Source organism: Panicum hallii, chromosome 2 (genome assembly GCF_002211085.1).
Source record: "Panicum hallii strain FIL2 chromosome 2, PHallii_v3.1, whole genome shotgun sequence".
Lineage (NCBI taxonomy): Eukaryota > Viridiplantae > Streptophyta > Magnoliopsida > Poales > Poaceae > Panicum > Panicum hallii.
In genome coordinates, this window is record NC_038043.1 from 35464324 (window position 1) to 35478683 (window position 14360).

At 44.0% G+C, this 14360-nt stretch overlaps 1 protein-coding gene and 1 pseudogene across 1 annotated transcript; both read right to left on the reverse strand.

Annotated features, from left to right (window-relative positions):
• Window positions 1-2224: 2224 nt before the first annotated feature.
• On the reverse strand, window positions 2225-4203 carry LOC112882534 (annotated as a pseudogene).
• Window positions 4204-9613: 5410 nt separating this feature from the next.
• Window positions 9614-12085, reverse strand: LOC112882140 (WAT1-related protein At5g64700-like). The gene is made up of 7 exons (XM_025947127.1): window positions 11792-12085; window positions 11630-11692; window positions 11348-11464; window positions 10998-11250; window positions 10768-10926; window positions 10091-10242; window positions 9614-9969 (listed from the first exon to the last, which is right to left on the reverse strand). The coding sequence occupies exons 1-7, from the start codon at window positions 12013-12015 to the stop codon at window positions 9774-9776; spliced, it is 1164 nt and encodes a 387-aa protein (XP_025802912.1). The 5' UTR covers window positions 12016-12085; the 3' UTR covers window positions 9614-9773.
• Window positions 12086-14360: the final 2275 nt, after the last annotated feature.

The following is a 14360-nucleotide window of genomic DNA, read 5'->3' on the forward strand; positions in this document are numbered from 1 at the left end:
TAGTAGTTTGACATACATCTATTAGTCATGATCGAGTTGAAAATTAATGAAACTAACTAACATGTCACCATCTGTCATGTAATTAAATATATACAATGTACATATCAATATTTACATATATATATACATATAGTATATGTATAGTACAAACTTAACACATTTAATAGTTTTTATCGCAACTATGATGATAGTGGTCTACTAAGTGCATATCCAACATAGTGGAACTCTCCTTTGAGGATTTATGACCTTGTTATTATAAAATCCTATGAGTTGCTCTGAAATTGCTTAGATCATATCCGACATGAGGATTTCATTCTTCATTGTCATCGCATACCATTTGTAAAATATGAATATATTAAATCAACACGCTAGCGCAACGAGAAGTGAAATTATGAATGGTATGTGTTGACGTGCTTGGATATCTGTGTACAACAATGTTCCATAGTCCTCTAAAATATGCTATCTTTTGTCTGCATCGCGCAACATCTAACCAACATCAACTTCTGCAACCTCTTGCTCAATGTCTTCTGTGCCCAAGTATCTTCAAAGGCACTGTATTAAGCAAAGTTCAGAATATTTTCATCCCTCTCTTCTTCATCATCATCTTGTATAGCATTACCCCTCTTTCTTCATGCTCGGTCCCACAAATATGGTTAGGCCGAGAAGTGTTTTTTGAGGAGGTCTTGCAGATACTTTGCATGGATAGTGAAAGATATCCAATAGCCTGTGGCGCTTGGTCACATCGATAAATTCATGCATGCTATTAATGAGCTCCATGGAGCGTATGTGTGCGTTGTACATCCATACCAGTTCATACACATAACTAAACAAATTAGAGCTCAAAATATACATGCAAACTGTAAAAATTAGAGCTTAAATGGATACATAAATAAAAAGTAAATATTTTTACATGTAATAGACCAAATATAATATTTTGTATAAAAGTTTGAATAATTTTGAAGTGATTTGCTATTTTGTATCGGTTAAATGAATTTATGTGTGCTTCTTGTATGAAATTCAAAGTTGAACTACATGCAAAAGTTACAAAAGATTTTATGAAAATTATATTTTTGAGCATGAAGGTCTAGTTTTGAGCATCATCTCTACCATTAAAACCAAGCAACATCTATACATTAAAACTAGCAAAAGAGTTAGACCCTAAATGGATGCATAAATAAAAATATCTCCTTTCACCAAGATCATAAATAAATATATTAGAGCTCCATCTCTACCATACCTTACCATCTAAATTTGAGCTCCATGTATACATGGAAACTACCGAAAAATAGAAATAAAATGGATGTATAAATAAAAAATTTCTTCATTCTCTCCATTTCACAAAAACTACAATTTCTCAGTATGTAAAGTGAAAAACCAAACCATCCTAATCATAAAAAGTGTGAGGATGAAGTTGCTAACCTTTTAGACCCCTTGGATGAGTGAAAACTTCCAAAACTTTTTAAAAAATTGGGCAGCATTTCCCTAATGGCCGAAGCTCATAAACAAGTTTTCTCTATTCATGGCGCTCGGGCTCGGGAGGAAGTAGTTGGATCATATTAGTACCATTAGGTAAGACAATACTAATTCGCATACATTAGTACTAGCTGATATCACCAGCAGGCACATTATATTAGTATGGGTCGATATCATCAACTGGTACTAATACGCCCACATATTAGTGCCGATTGTTGTTATGAGCCAGTACTAATGTGTGCATCATGCTCGTCTCATAAAATGGATGTCATATACGTGTGCGATGGATTCCCCATTCCCTACCCAGATGGTGATAATGAGCTGAGTTGTGTAGCAACGAATATATGAAAAGATTTAATTCGAGTTACAATCCATGTAAGGCATTTAAATTAAACCCCACACTCTTTGTTTTCCGTTTCAGCTTTGACCACTGCTTCCCATGCATAGTCCATGCACCGATTCTTACTACAATTAAAGATATTCCTACCAGTTTTTAGAACATGCTTTCTTGACGCTCCTCGTTCCAAAACCATATATAGTCCCTGTTGAAACACACCAGTGTCATGCGCCACAAAACCCACTACAGATAAGGGGTCATCACCTCCTGGTCGGCAAATTCCCTTCACTACAGTGAACAGGAAATGGGGCTCAAGGAGCGTTGGGGGGGGGGGGGGGGGGGGATGGGGGGTACCCCTGAAAAATACTGGACTTTAAATACCTTCTGTCTTTAGGGAACATTCACCCTTGAAAAGAAAAATACTTGAGCACCCTTTTATTATCCGCATGACCGCATTTATGTATTATGGATGGTGGTGCACTAAGTATTTGCAATGGTCTAAGGACTCGGGCATCGCCCACTACAAAAGAAAAAAAAAATAAGCAAAATGTAATCAGCACGTCAACTGCATGCTTCGGTGATCCATCAGACTTGTCCACCCGCTGCTTCTGATTTTGCTTCCTCATTGGCGTCAGGTTTGTTGTGCTCCTGCTCATCTTGTGCACCATCGATCCTATTCATGTCGTTGCACGATGCAAATTCACTCTCCTTGCTTTTACCCCACAACACGCTGTAAAGTCCTCCAATCAGCAGGATCTCACCCAAAATACTGCCCTCAAAAAGAAAACAGAAAGAAAGAAGAAAAAAAGAATTACTACTTTTCAACGAATTACGGTCAATAATGTAATTCCTTTGCTGCCATTTTGGTAAGCTTTGTGCTTGGTTACCTGCCGAGGTGAACAATCTCTCCCAGGAAGAAGGAGGAGCAAAACATTGTGAAGACGGAGTAGAGCGGGAGCCATGCCGCGCAGAAGACAGGCCCCTTCATCTCCACACACCACGCTTGCAGGTAGTACGACACTCCTCAGTCACCACAAAACCCTGTTCCATTGATTCATCCAACCATGCACCACCAAGCAGTTTAAGCATTAGCTATCAGCAGTTCAGCACTGCAAATTAAAATTGAGTTGCAAGACTTCCTTGAACACGACTATAAAATTGAACACCATAGTAGGCACAGCAATTATCATTACATTGTAGGCGATGGCGACCAAACTGACATCCAGCCGTTGCTTCCACCTAGAGAAGTCCCTCTCGGCCACTGCCGCGACGACCAACGACTGCAGCGCGCTGAACACGCAGAGTGAGACGGCCACAAGCATCCTGTTGGGGAACTCCTTGAGGATTCTAGCCTGCAGGTGAAAGTAGCTCATGGATGGATGAACAAGAACTGAAGTAAAAACAATGCATCGATCGACCTGCCAGACGGCGGACAGGGACCACGCCATGTTATTGATGACCATGAGGAACGTCCCTACGATCCACGCCTCCTTTGAGGTACTCGAATGGGCGCCGGAGCCCGGAGCATGGGCGGCGAAGGCACGGTGGCGGCTGACAGGGCTCAGCCCTGGCCCGGCGTAGAAGGCCATGACCAGTACGCCGGCGAGGCAGAGCGCTGCGCCGCTGACTTTGGTAATGCCAGAGGAGCTCCTCAGGTTCACGACCTCCATCCTGCCGTGTGCCGTTCATGTACGTATCAGTTAGGACTTAGGACTCAACGCAAGCATGCGTTGGAGTAGTATAGATCGATGAAATTTCAATTATGTGCAATATATTATATCTTACGGCACCTGAGTAGCAAGGCCATGCAGAGGGTGACCGCAGGCACGGCGTTGCCTGCTGCTGCCACCAGCGTTGCAGACGTGAGCTTCAGGCTAACATTGTACACATTCAGGCTTAATGTATTCCTGGAAAGCAACGAGACAGAAAAAAGATTTGAAAGACCTACACAACTGAGGGTGTAATAATCTAGGGCAAAGAAACAAGCATTTGTATACCCGAATAAGGCACACAAGAAGAGCTTCAGCAGCAACATCAACGGCATAGACGTCACATTTTTCCTGCAGGTTTGGATTAAAACAAACCAATTCAGCTCGTTCTCGCAAACACTTGGGTTCATCAGATGCCTTGCCAATTGTAGTAGGCTAGTAGCTGTTACCTTTGGAAGAGGAGGGCGAGGGGGAGCAGGATGAGGGAGCCGGTCGCCTGGCGGTAGAAGTTGAAGACGAAGATGCTCATCCCATTGTCCAAGGCGACCTTGGATAGCACGGAGAACCCTGTGTAGATCACCTGCAGGACTATCGCAATCACGTAAGCCTTCTTGCTTGCCGCATCCATTACCACGTCGATCAAGATTAGCCCAGAATTGGTGTGGTGAGAGTAAGGGTGCGAGTGAGCCGGCCTGTAAGAGGCTCTCGATCAGTCTTTGTCATCGTGTGGAATCCGATTCGAGCAATGTCGTCCGTCCCTTTTGAGAGCTGGGCCTGGGCCTCCCCCGATTTGCAGCTACAAACGTCTGACAAAAGCACCTGGTAATTTATCCGAGATTTCTTAACTAATTAGCATATGATGCGATCCAACCACTCAAAATCTGGGGGCGTGAATCAATTAGGTAACTTTAGTTTCACATTAAAAAATGATGGTAGGGAAAGGGAAGCACAATATGTATAACGCGGAGCGGCCTTCACCTATGAGGTTAGTTTTTTCTATTTATTTAGACCCAAGTTTATGGTTGGTTGTGTGTTCCACTAGACCTAGCAAGGCGTGTGGTGGAGCTTCGGTCGTAGGTGTGGGTGGACTAGGCTACTCCCTCCTGGAATGCAAGACATTCAAGGTTTAAAATTTATACTCCAATACAAAGGTATTCTAGAACTTTTGGACAAGTATTAAAGGAAATTATTTAATTTTCCTTGGCTCTCAATTGCATGCTTACCTTTTCTATTCCTTTCTCGCTGCTTAATCTTCGAAACAACTTTAATTACGACCGGTAAATGAAGAGTTCTCGGAGGGTGCATGCATTTTTTATTCTCTCCCTTGATCTGTCCTATAATTGCTAAATTGCTAGAATATCTTGTATTAAAGGATGGAGTGAGTAAAATGCTATGAGCTCTAGGATCTGATAGGGTTATGCATGGTAACACTACAACAGCTTAATTTCGTCGGCCAGGAACCGATGAAAATAGCATGAAAACCGTCAAAAATATATATTTTCGTCGGCCGGCCGACGAAAATAGGCCGACGGAATAAACTCGACGAAAATTAACGTATTTTCGTCGGCTCAATAGGCCGATGAAAATATGCACCATATTTTTGTCGGCTGCTCAGGCTGACGAAAATATACACCATATTTTCGTCGGCCAGAGAAGCCGATGAAAATACTGGTATATTGTAGATTGGAGAAAGCATAGAAGAAGGTTTCCAATAATCAGACGTGTAAAGGTTGGAACACGCCGAAGGAAAGCAGCTCTGAACAAATAGCCTTGTACTTTTGCTAATCTGTGGCCAACAGCTGTACGCAAGACCTGCAAAATGATTGGATGCATCATCCCAGTGTTTTAGAACAGTAACTACGTGAGTATGCATAACAAAGTTCTGCGGTTTACATGTAGCTAGAGGAGCAAATACAAAGTCACAATGTTCACATACCCGATGAGGACATGTCTAGCGTAGTTGGCAATAAAACAGGAAATACATGTTCACAAAGCCCATAATGATTTAGAGTTTAAGACTCAAGATACAACCAACCATAGATAATCAGAATTGAAGAGTGCAACACAGTAACATACTACAATGGCAAACAGTAGAAAATTGCAAAGAATGATTAAAAAGATGCAAGGCAATGGGAATGTTGAAAATAGCACATAGATTACATGCATGTTTTGATATACATCAGAGCATGAATATCAATATGACAAATAACTGAAATGAGCAAATAGCGAAAGCTGCATAACTTACTGCTGTTATAATCAAGCCAAGAAGGTAATTTGATCCATTTGGGCCAATCTTCTTAAGTAAGATAGCAGCTAGAAAATGTAAGGACTTGAATGATCAAGGAAACATCGATGGACAGAATCTGAACCTGTGAAGATGGAAAAGACGACTATTGCATCACACTCCAATGTACTGTGAGAAGGCACTGTTCAGAAGAAGAAAAAAATTATGGAAATATAATCCCTAGTGTAACAAAAGCTAAAATATAAGCAGCAACGAATTAAGGATCAAGTGTATGAGAAATTAGTTCCTGCATCAAACATAGAAGGATATGAGATTCATCTGTTAAGCTTAAGCTATGGAGGATGTGAGAGCCTGCGACGATCTCAGATGTAGGGTCGGGCGGGCAAGCGAAACTGGATCACGTTTGACACATTAGCAGAGAAGCAGGAATCACATGGAGGAGCATGCGCTTGGCGTAGCACCTACCAACTGCATGAGCAGCATGGGCGCGCGGGGCGGCGGCGGCGGCGGCGCATGGGGGCGGGGGCGGCGGCAGCAGCGGGGGCGCGCGGGGGCGGCCAGGGCAGGGGGCGGCGGCGCGCGGGCGCGGGGGGGGGGGTGTGGGGGTTGACGGCGGCTGGAAAGAAAATTGCGTGACCAGTTCGCGACTTAGGGACCTGTATTTTCGTCGGCTTAAATGAGGCCGACGAAATTACACTTATTTTCGTCGGTCTAGGTTTAGCCGACGAAAATATAATACTTATTTTCGTCGGGCTGAGTTAAGCCGACGAAAATAGTACTTTTGTTTCACTTATTTTCGTCAGCCTAGGTTAAGCCAACGAAAATAGTACCTTTGTTTCGTCGGCCCGTTTCAGGCCGACGAAAATAAGACAATTTCGTCGGCTTGTGTAAGCCGACGAACTAATTTAACAGTTTTCGTCGGCTTTCCATAGGCCGACGAAAATAAATCTGGCCGACGAAATTGAGCTGTTTTGGTATAGTATAAAGCAAGATTGTTTATTGTTGGGATAATCTCGAGGCTAATTATATGTTCAAAGTTAAGGGGTTCATAGGCCCAAATCGCGCCCTGATCGGGGGCACCAAAATCAATCCTAGGTTTTTGTTCCCCATCATCACCCAATGTGATATTAAAAGGAGAGGTCGGCCCTCCCACAATTTCCATGTCAATATAAGGAATCTTCTGCACTATCGTTAAGGTAAAACAAAACTAAAACAAATTTAAAGTAAGGGAAGATATTTTCCCCAAAAGGCTTAGCTTTGTTTTCTTTTCTTGAGTGCTCCCCTTAAGTGCGCGCATACCATATTGTATTGGTCGTGCTGGCTATTTGTGGCAACAAAAGCTGAGTGGTGCACACAGCTTGTATGTAACCATTTCCTTCAGCGGACTAGAGCAACAAATTTACTGGAACGTGAGTTGGTGTAGGGGCATTAATGGTATGGTAAGTGAATGGAGCCGGTAAAGTAAGCATCACGAGCAGTTTCTGAATTCACTTCAGCAAGTGAGAGGATGCTAAGTCCTGGGACCGGACATAGCAGCAGCAAGAAATGGATATGATGGACCAACTCTGTTGACCTGCTGACAAGGAGAAATCATGCTCTTGTCAATGAAGATGTAATTGAGAAGACCAAGTTGAAATGTTTCTTGGTCTATAGTTGTGATGAGTGATTGACTAGATGATTTAAGGTTTTTCCGGGTTAGTTCATATTTCCTATATGCTTGATTGTGTTAATGGCTAACCGGAGGTGTTGTGTTGTGTGCGTTGTGTTGTAATGTGTGTACAATGTATCTTCTGTGGTATGTCTCTTGGCTCGTGATGTGCAGGCGTAGGATGCAACGTGACGGTCGACAGTATGTGGTGAATGTCAAGCGAAAGGTTCATGCCGATGGACCAAGGGCGGTGAAGAATGAACGTGAGTAGGCTTGGACTGAGGGACCCGAGGAATGCGGGTGGAGTCATGGGCGATCCACGTGGGGCATGGAAGAGCAAGAGTACATGGATGTGATGAAGATGGTGTCGGTCAAGTCAAGGTTGAAGGTGATGGCAAGTTTGAGTAGGCTGCCCGTGCGGCGGGAGTGTGAAAGACTTGAAGGTGTCGTGGCACTTGGCGGAGGCCGAACACGCGTCGACATCGGGGTCGTGTGGTGGCCAAGTGAAGATGGCAGATTTCCCGGTTTGGACCTCAAAACTAGGGGCGCGTCCGGTGCGGCTGGATGGCGGTGATGAAGGGCATGTGGCATCATCACGAAGCTTGCGTTGAGGCAAAGCAGAGTCGTGAAGGTGGTATATCCGGCCGGTGCTTAGAAAAAAATTTGGATAGTTTTACCCCTGAGGGGTATTTGGGTTGTGTGGAAGGGTGTTATGGTCATTTGTGAGGCGCCTACATATAGGGAGTGGGGTTGTTGGATAAGCTATCTCTTTTGGAAGGTCCTCTTATTTTGTTTGTGAGAGAGATTTGGTTAGGGTTTGAGTGAGGAAGGGAGGAATGGCTCTTTGATTTGTGCCTTTTGCCATTCTAGCTTTGATTAGGTCTAGATGTGGCTTGTAACCGGAAATCTTGAGGTAATCCAAGTATCAAATTCGTGCAATATTGTCCTTCTTCTTCTAGATCTCGAATTTGTTATTTTTCCTACTTTCGGAGCTATTTTTCGGTGATTTTTCGATCTCACAATTGGCAGCGATTTGGGGTGTTTCTCTAGGGGCAAATTGGTGCTAGGACATGTGCAAGAACATCTAGGGTGATCCCTTACCAAATCCATGCACGAGCACCTCGGACTTTGAGGATTCTTCGAAACCCGTTCTTTTTATTCTTGAACAAATCTGTGAAATTGAAGGTGATAGCTCAATCATTTTGTAGAGATCTATTGGGCAAAGATTCACCATAGAGTAGAGAAGCTATAGGTCAAAACTATTTGGATTTGGATCACGTTTGGTCGGATTTCATGTTTTGGACTTTGAGGTTGTTCTTGAGTTCTTCATCCTTTATCTTGCCCTTTCCAAGATTCACGAAATCCAAGGTGTAGGCTTGATCTTTTGAGGAGATCTTTTGGGGAAAGACTCACCAAGATGTTGTGAAGCTGTGGCTCAAATTTTATGATTTTTAGAGTTCGTTTGATCCACTTTTGGGGTTTGGATCTTGCTTCACGAGTAGTTTTTCTGGGCATACCAGCTAAGCTGGTATAGATCCGGCTGCGCCGAGATTGACCCTCTGTTCGCATATCGGCTGAGATGGTATAAATGGGGCTGAGCCAGAAATAAATTTCTGTTCACATACCAGATGAGCTGGTATAAATTCGGCTGAGTCGGGATTGACCCTCTTTTCACATACCGGCTAAGCTGGTATTGATTCGGCGGAGCCAGGATTTGTTTGATCCTTCGGTGTTCTCTCTCGAACCTTTCCATGTTCGCTTCCGATCTTCTTGAGAATGCTTTTTAGCTTGATTCCAAGTCTAGTAGCTCTTCCATAGCTACATATTCTTGATCTTGCTAGAAGGGAGGGTTATTGGGTTGATTTTAGGATTTAGGCCACAGTTCCTGATGAGAATTTTTGAAGCTCCTATTCACCCCCTCTGGTCGCTATTCCGATCCTTCAGTAATAGGTTATTAGAAGCGTGCTGTTATTAGTGTACGTTTAGGTGACGATGTAAAAACTTGCAAACTTTCATATGGCGGGCTTGTAAAAGTTGTTGGGTACATCGCAATGCAATCGGTACTAGCTAAGCCTTAAGATGTGGTTAGGGCATGGTGTCATGCATGGTCAATAAAACTCTGAAAAAAAAGATGGCAAAATTGAATACGCATCACAGTCAGCTGCAGGTATATATCTATATCTACTGTTGAAGAATGCAACTCCGGAGGAACGTGGAATTTAGTCGGGGGTGGCAATTTATTTTTTTTAGAGGGATTACCCCCTGAGTACATTGTAATAAACAGTGATTAAAATTAAAAGATCTTCCGCCACAAGCATATGTGAGCACAAGGTAGAAGGCACGGTTTGCTTCAGTGATCCATCAGACGTGTTCACCTGCCGGTGCTGATGTTGCTTCCTCCAGCTCAAAAGTGTTTGTTTTGTTATGCTCCTCTTCATCTTGCGCACAACCCGTAGTAGTCATGTTCATCTGACTGCAGGACCCTGCCTGACTCTCCTTGTTTTTACCCCACAGCACGCCGTAAAGGCCTCCAACGAGCAGGGTTCCACCCACAACACTGTCCTCAACAAAATGGAGAAAAAAAAAAGACTCCTTAGCTTATTCGTTCCGTGAATCCATTCGATTATGATCTACGCGTCTCATCCTTTAATTTGTTGCGATTCTCAATTGTTAGTTACCTGCCAAGGTGAACAATCTCTCCCAGGAAGAACGAAGAGCAGAATATCGTGAGGACGAAGCATAGCGGGGTCCAGACGGCGAAGAAGACAGGACCTTTCATCTCCATGCACCAAGCTTGAAGGTAATAGGACACTCCGGCCACCACAAACCCCTGAGCAATTTTTTGATCCATCCAATTAAGTAGAAAGTAAGTTAGTGCGTTGCAATTAAATTACGACAATAATCTGTAGATCCCTCTCACACTGAACCTAATTCTTATCGTCCCGCTTACTATGTGGGTTGAGCTAAGACTTCTTTTTTTTTTATCCTGATGGAGCTAAGATTGTGAACTCCAAAACAAAGGCTTTACCAGAGTTAAAGCTATAGGGAAAGGCAGGCTAGTGCGGGCAGGGTGGCTATGACGGAGGAAGTTGAAATGCGTGCCCATGAAACCACCACTTTAGGCCTGTCCATATAGGTTTCATGGAGAGTTTCATAGCATTAAATTCTATATCACAACTTCAATTTTGCTAACATGGTGATGAGAGAGAATGAGGGAGTTTTACAGGATGAGAGAGTGAGTTTATCTTCATAAAACTCAATTATCTAGTTCTCGGTCTTAATAATTATGTCATGAAATTATGCATTGGGACTGGACTTAGCCGAATATTGAATGCAAGAAGACGATGATTATTACGGCATAGACGATGGCGAGCAGGCTGATGTCCGGCCGGAGCTGCCACCTGGAGAAGTTCCTCTCGGCCGCCACTGCGACGACGAACGATTGCACCGTGCTGAACACGCAGAGCGCCGTGGCCACCAGCATCCTGTTCGGCAACTCCTTGAGTAGCGCAGCCTGCAAAGATTAATCCTTCTATCACCGACAGAAAGCATAGCTTTTTGGCAGTGAAATTAACTGGTCGAGACCTGCCAGACGATGGAAAGGGACCACGCCACGTTGGCGAGGAGCATGAGGAAGGTCCCTTCGATCCATGTCGTCTTCGAAGAGGCGTTTGTCCGGCCGGAGCCTGAAGTGTGGGCGGCAAAGGCGCGGTGATGGTTTACAGGGCTAAGCGCTGGCCCGGAGTAGAAGGCGATGGCGAAGACGCCAGCGAGGCACAGCGCTACACCGGTGAGCTTGGCTATGCCGGAGGCGCTCCTCAGCTTCAGCACCTCCATCCTGCCGCCATGCAAAGCATGTAGTGGCAATCCTAAAGATATAATTGTTCATATCAAGGCAAGTCAATTAGCAGGTATCCCTTACAGGTGTACCGTACCTGAGTAGCAGCGCCAAGCAGAAGGTGACGACCGGCATGGAGTTGCCTGCTGCTGCAGCCACGGTCGCCGATGTGAATTTGAGGCTAACATGGTACAGGCTCAAGCTCAGCGTGTTCCTGGCAATCAGGAGCATTATTGCAAAAAGTTAGATATATATGCCACTCATGCATGTACATACATACATACTTTTAAACTTCAAAGAAAGTAAGCTATATATGCCACTAATGCTTGGGTACCGTTCTGCTAGCTAGTTTGGATACCAGATGGAGCCAGGTACATACCCCACTAAGGCACACAAGAAGAGCTTGAGCAGCCACGCAACCGGCATCGACCACGCATTCTTCCTGCGGGCCGGGGGATCAGATGAGAAGCAACAGATTTAGCAGGCACGACTTGATCAGCAAATCTGTGTCTTGTTAAAGCTATATATATGTGGTTGTCACCTTTGGAGGAGGAGGGCAAGAGGCAGCATGAGGATGGAACCGGCCGCCTGACGGTAGAAGACGAAGATGAAGGTGCTCATCCCGGAGTTGATGGCCGCCTTGGACATCACCGACATCCCCGTCAAGATCACCTGCACCACGATGGCGATGATGTAGGCCTTCTTGCTTGCTGCATCCATGGTCTTGTGGGGAATTTGATTCATGCAATAACGTCGTCCGTCCATCTTGGAATGTCCCCAGTCAGTCTGCAACTGTGAGCGAGCTTTCCCGGCTGAGCTGATGAGAGATTGGTTTGCTACTACTAGACTATATAGCGAAATGAAAGAAATGTAGATCATCAGTGTACGGAATATGGAGTGTGACTCGATCAGCATGATCTGATGATATATTTATTGTTTCTCGCTTTATCATGGTAACAGAAAGTGGAATGTACTGTCATTGCACTGTGCACTTCTTAGGATGAATATAATTCAGACTAGTGGTTAATTATATATTGTGATCGCTGGGGACGTACTCCGAATGTAATAAGTACTTCATTCATTCTGGGATTTTTGGAACTTGATCGAGGAGGGAAAATACACATGCACCCTTAAATCAAGCACCTAGCTCATAGGTGTGCATTGAAATCCTACCTATTCAATCAACCGATTCCATAAATAACAGTATTAAATTAAATCCTGCCTATTTTGGTGAATTAGGCCAGATGTGTTTTTAGAGAAATTTTGAAACCCAGATGCTTATATTTGTGGGCACAGAATGTGCTGTACTCCTACGTCACTTCCCCATACATGAAGCATTCTTAAAATGCCTACTTAAAAGAAACCCCAAAAGTACGCGAGCGAGTCTGCTGATTCATTTCACAACTCGTTGTTCACCTTTCGTGCCACAACATAGTCATTAGGTGCCAAGTCGCAGCTTGGTGTGAAACAGTTGGGAATGGAGAGCCCACTCTCTCCCAGCACCTATATATCACCCTCGCTCCTCATCTCACTACCCTCTTTCATCGATCTCTCAATGCAATCTGTGTCTCATCAGGTTCGTCTCACTCGTCAGCTAAAATTTTCCGCTCATCCCGGGCCACTCTTTGTCACTTCCACCCGCACCCATTTTGTTCATCGTGGTCTCCACCCACCAACTAAGGACAGCGACTAATGGTCGGGGCAGCAACACACGAGAACACCACAACTAGAAAACAAGCCACGGGCTCGCTCCATTTATGTCATGACCTGTCGAAGCTCCTATTTATGTCCCTCTCCTCATCAGTCTTCGTAAAAAGGCCTAGGCTTGTGCGTCTAATGGGAGTAGAAAATATCGGGCACCTCCATGAGAACCATCTATTGCTCACTTATTATGTGCAGCCATATATCCTACACCCTTGACTTTTCCACACCCCAAAAGCATAAGCCCCACCTGCCGAAGCTAAAAGCCTTGGTATACTTGTGATTCGCTTTTATTTCCACCCTTTCTCAGCACACGCCTCGACAGACTCTTTTTTTGTAACTCTCTCAAACTCTCTATCCCTCGTGTAGGTAGCCACTGTTGGAACTAGGAAGGCCACAGCTGGCATCTCAGTCTCTCTCTCTTCCCCTCTCCCTTGGCGGCCGGGAGCTCCGACCTAGGTGCTTGTCGTTGAGCTGACGAACTCAAATAAGCCCAGCTGATGTGATGAGCTCCGTTTGTTGCTAGCAGCATTACACATGTTAATCCTAAATGATCTGCAACCACCACTCTCACAAAATGGCTCGATGCAGTGATCAAGTTGATCGATTTGATCAAGTATCAACTCAATATGGTGAGGAGGATACCAATTTGAGCATTTTGGGAGTTCTTGGTACTTCTAGCTCATCTGCGGGGAAGTTTATTTAGGCAACAAGGTGGCTCGTTCAGCGACTAGAATCTCGACCTCATCTGTATATATCCAGGCAAGTGAATAAGGTGTTTTGGTACTTATTTCCGGCATGTACTTATTTCAGCTCACTTTTCCTCGTGTTGGATATTTATTCCTATTATATATGACTAGAAGATGTTGCGACCATTTATAGTTCCATATTGCGATATCTATTTTGCCTTTTGTATTGTAATATATTTGAAATTTTATAATAGGAACTTCTGGATGTGACTCTTTTTATCATGTTGCAATATTGATTTTTGGATTTTGCAGGCAGTTGGGGTGGGTAATATTGTAATTTATTAGGGGCACAAAACTCGATTTTTCATGATGTGGGACCATTTCCCGTGCTAGGGATGCAATGGGATTAGAAAAGAAGTTGAGCACCTTTATGATCTCTATTGCATGAGCTCAACCTTGTTATCATATCTGATGTTTCCGAATCCACATATACCTGATACCTGATATTGTAGAAAATATTTTCCAATGTTGCAGGGCATGTTGAAACATCGGATGGGAGGAGCTCCCATGATATCTATACTATAAAGATCGAAAATAATTAAAAATATTTCTCACCCATATCGGATCCGCCGTACCTCTCATGTTGGACCCATCTGTCAGAATCGAGTGAGGTGGGAGGAAGAGTAGACCCATAGCAATCGCATGTTCGAGAATATTTGT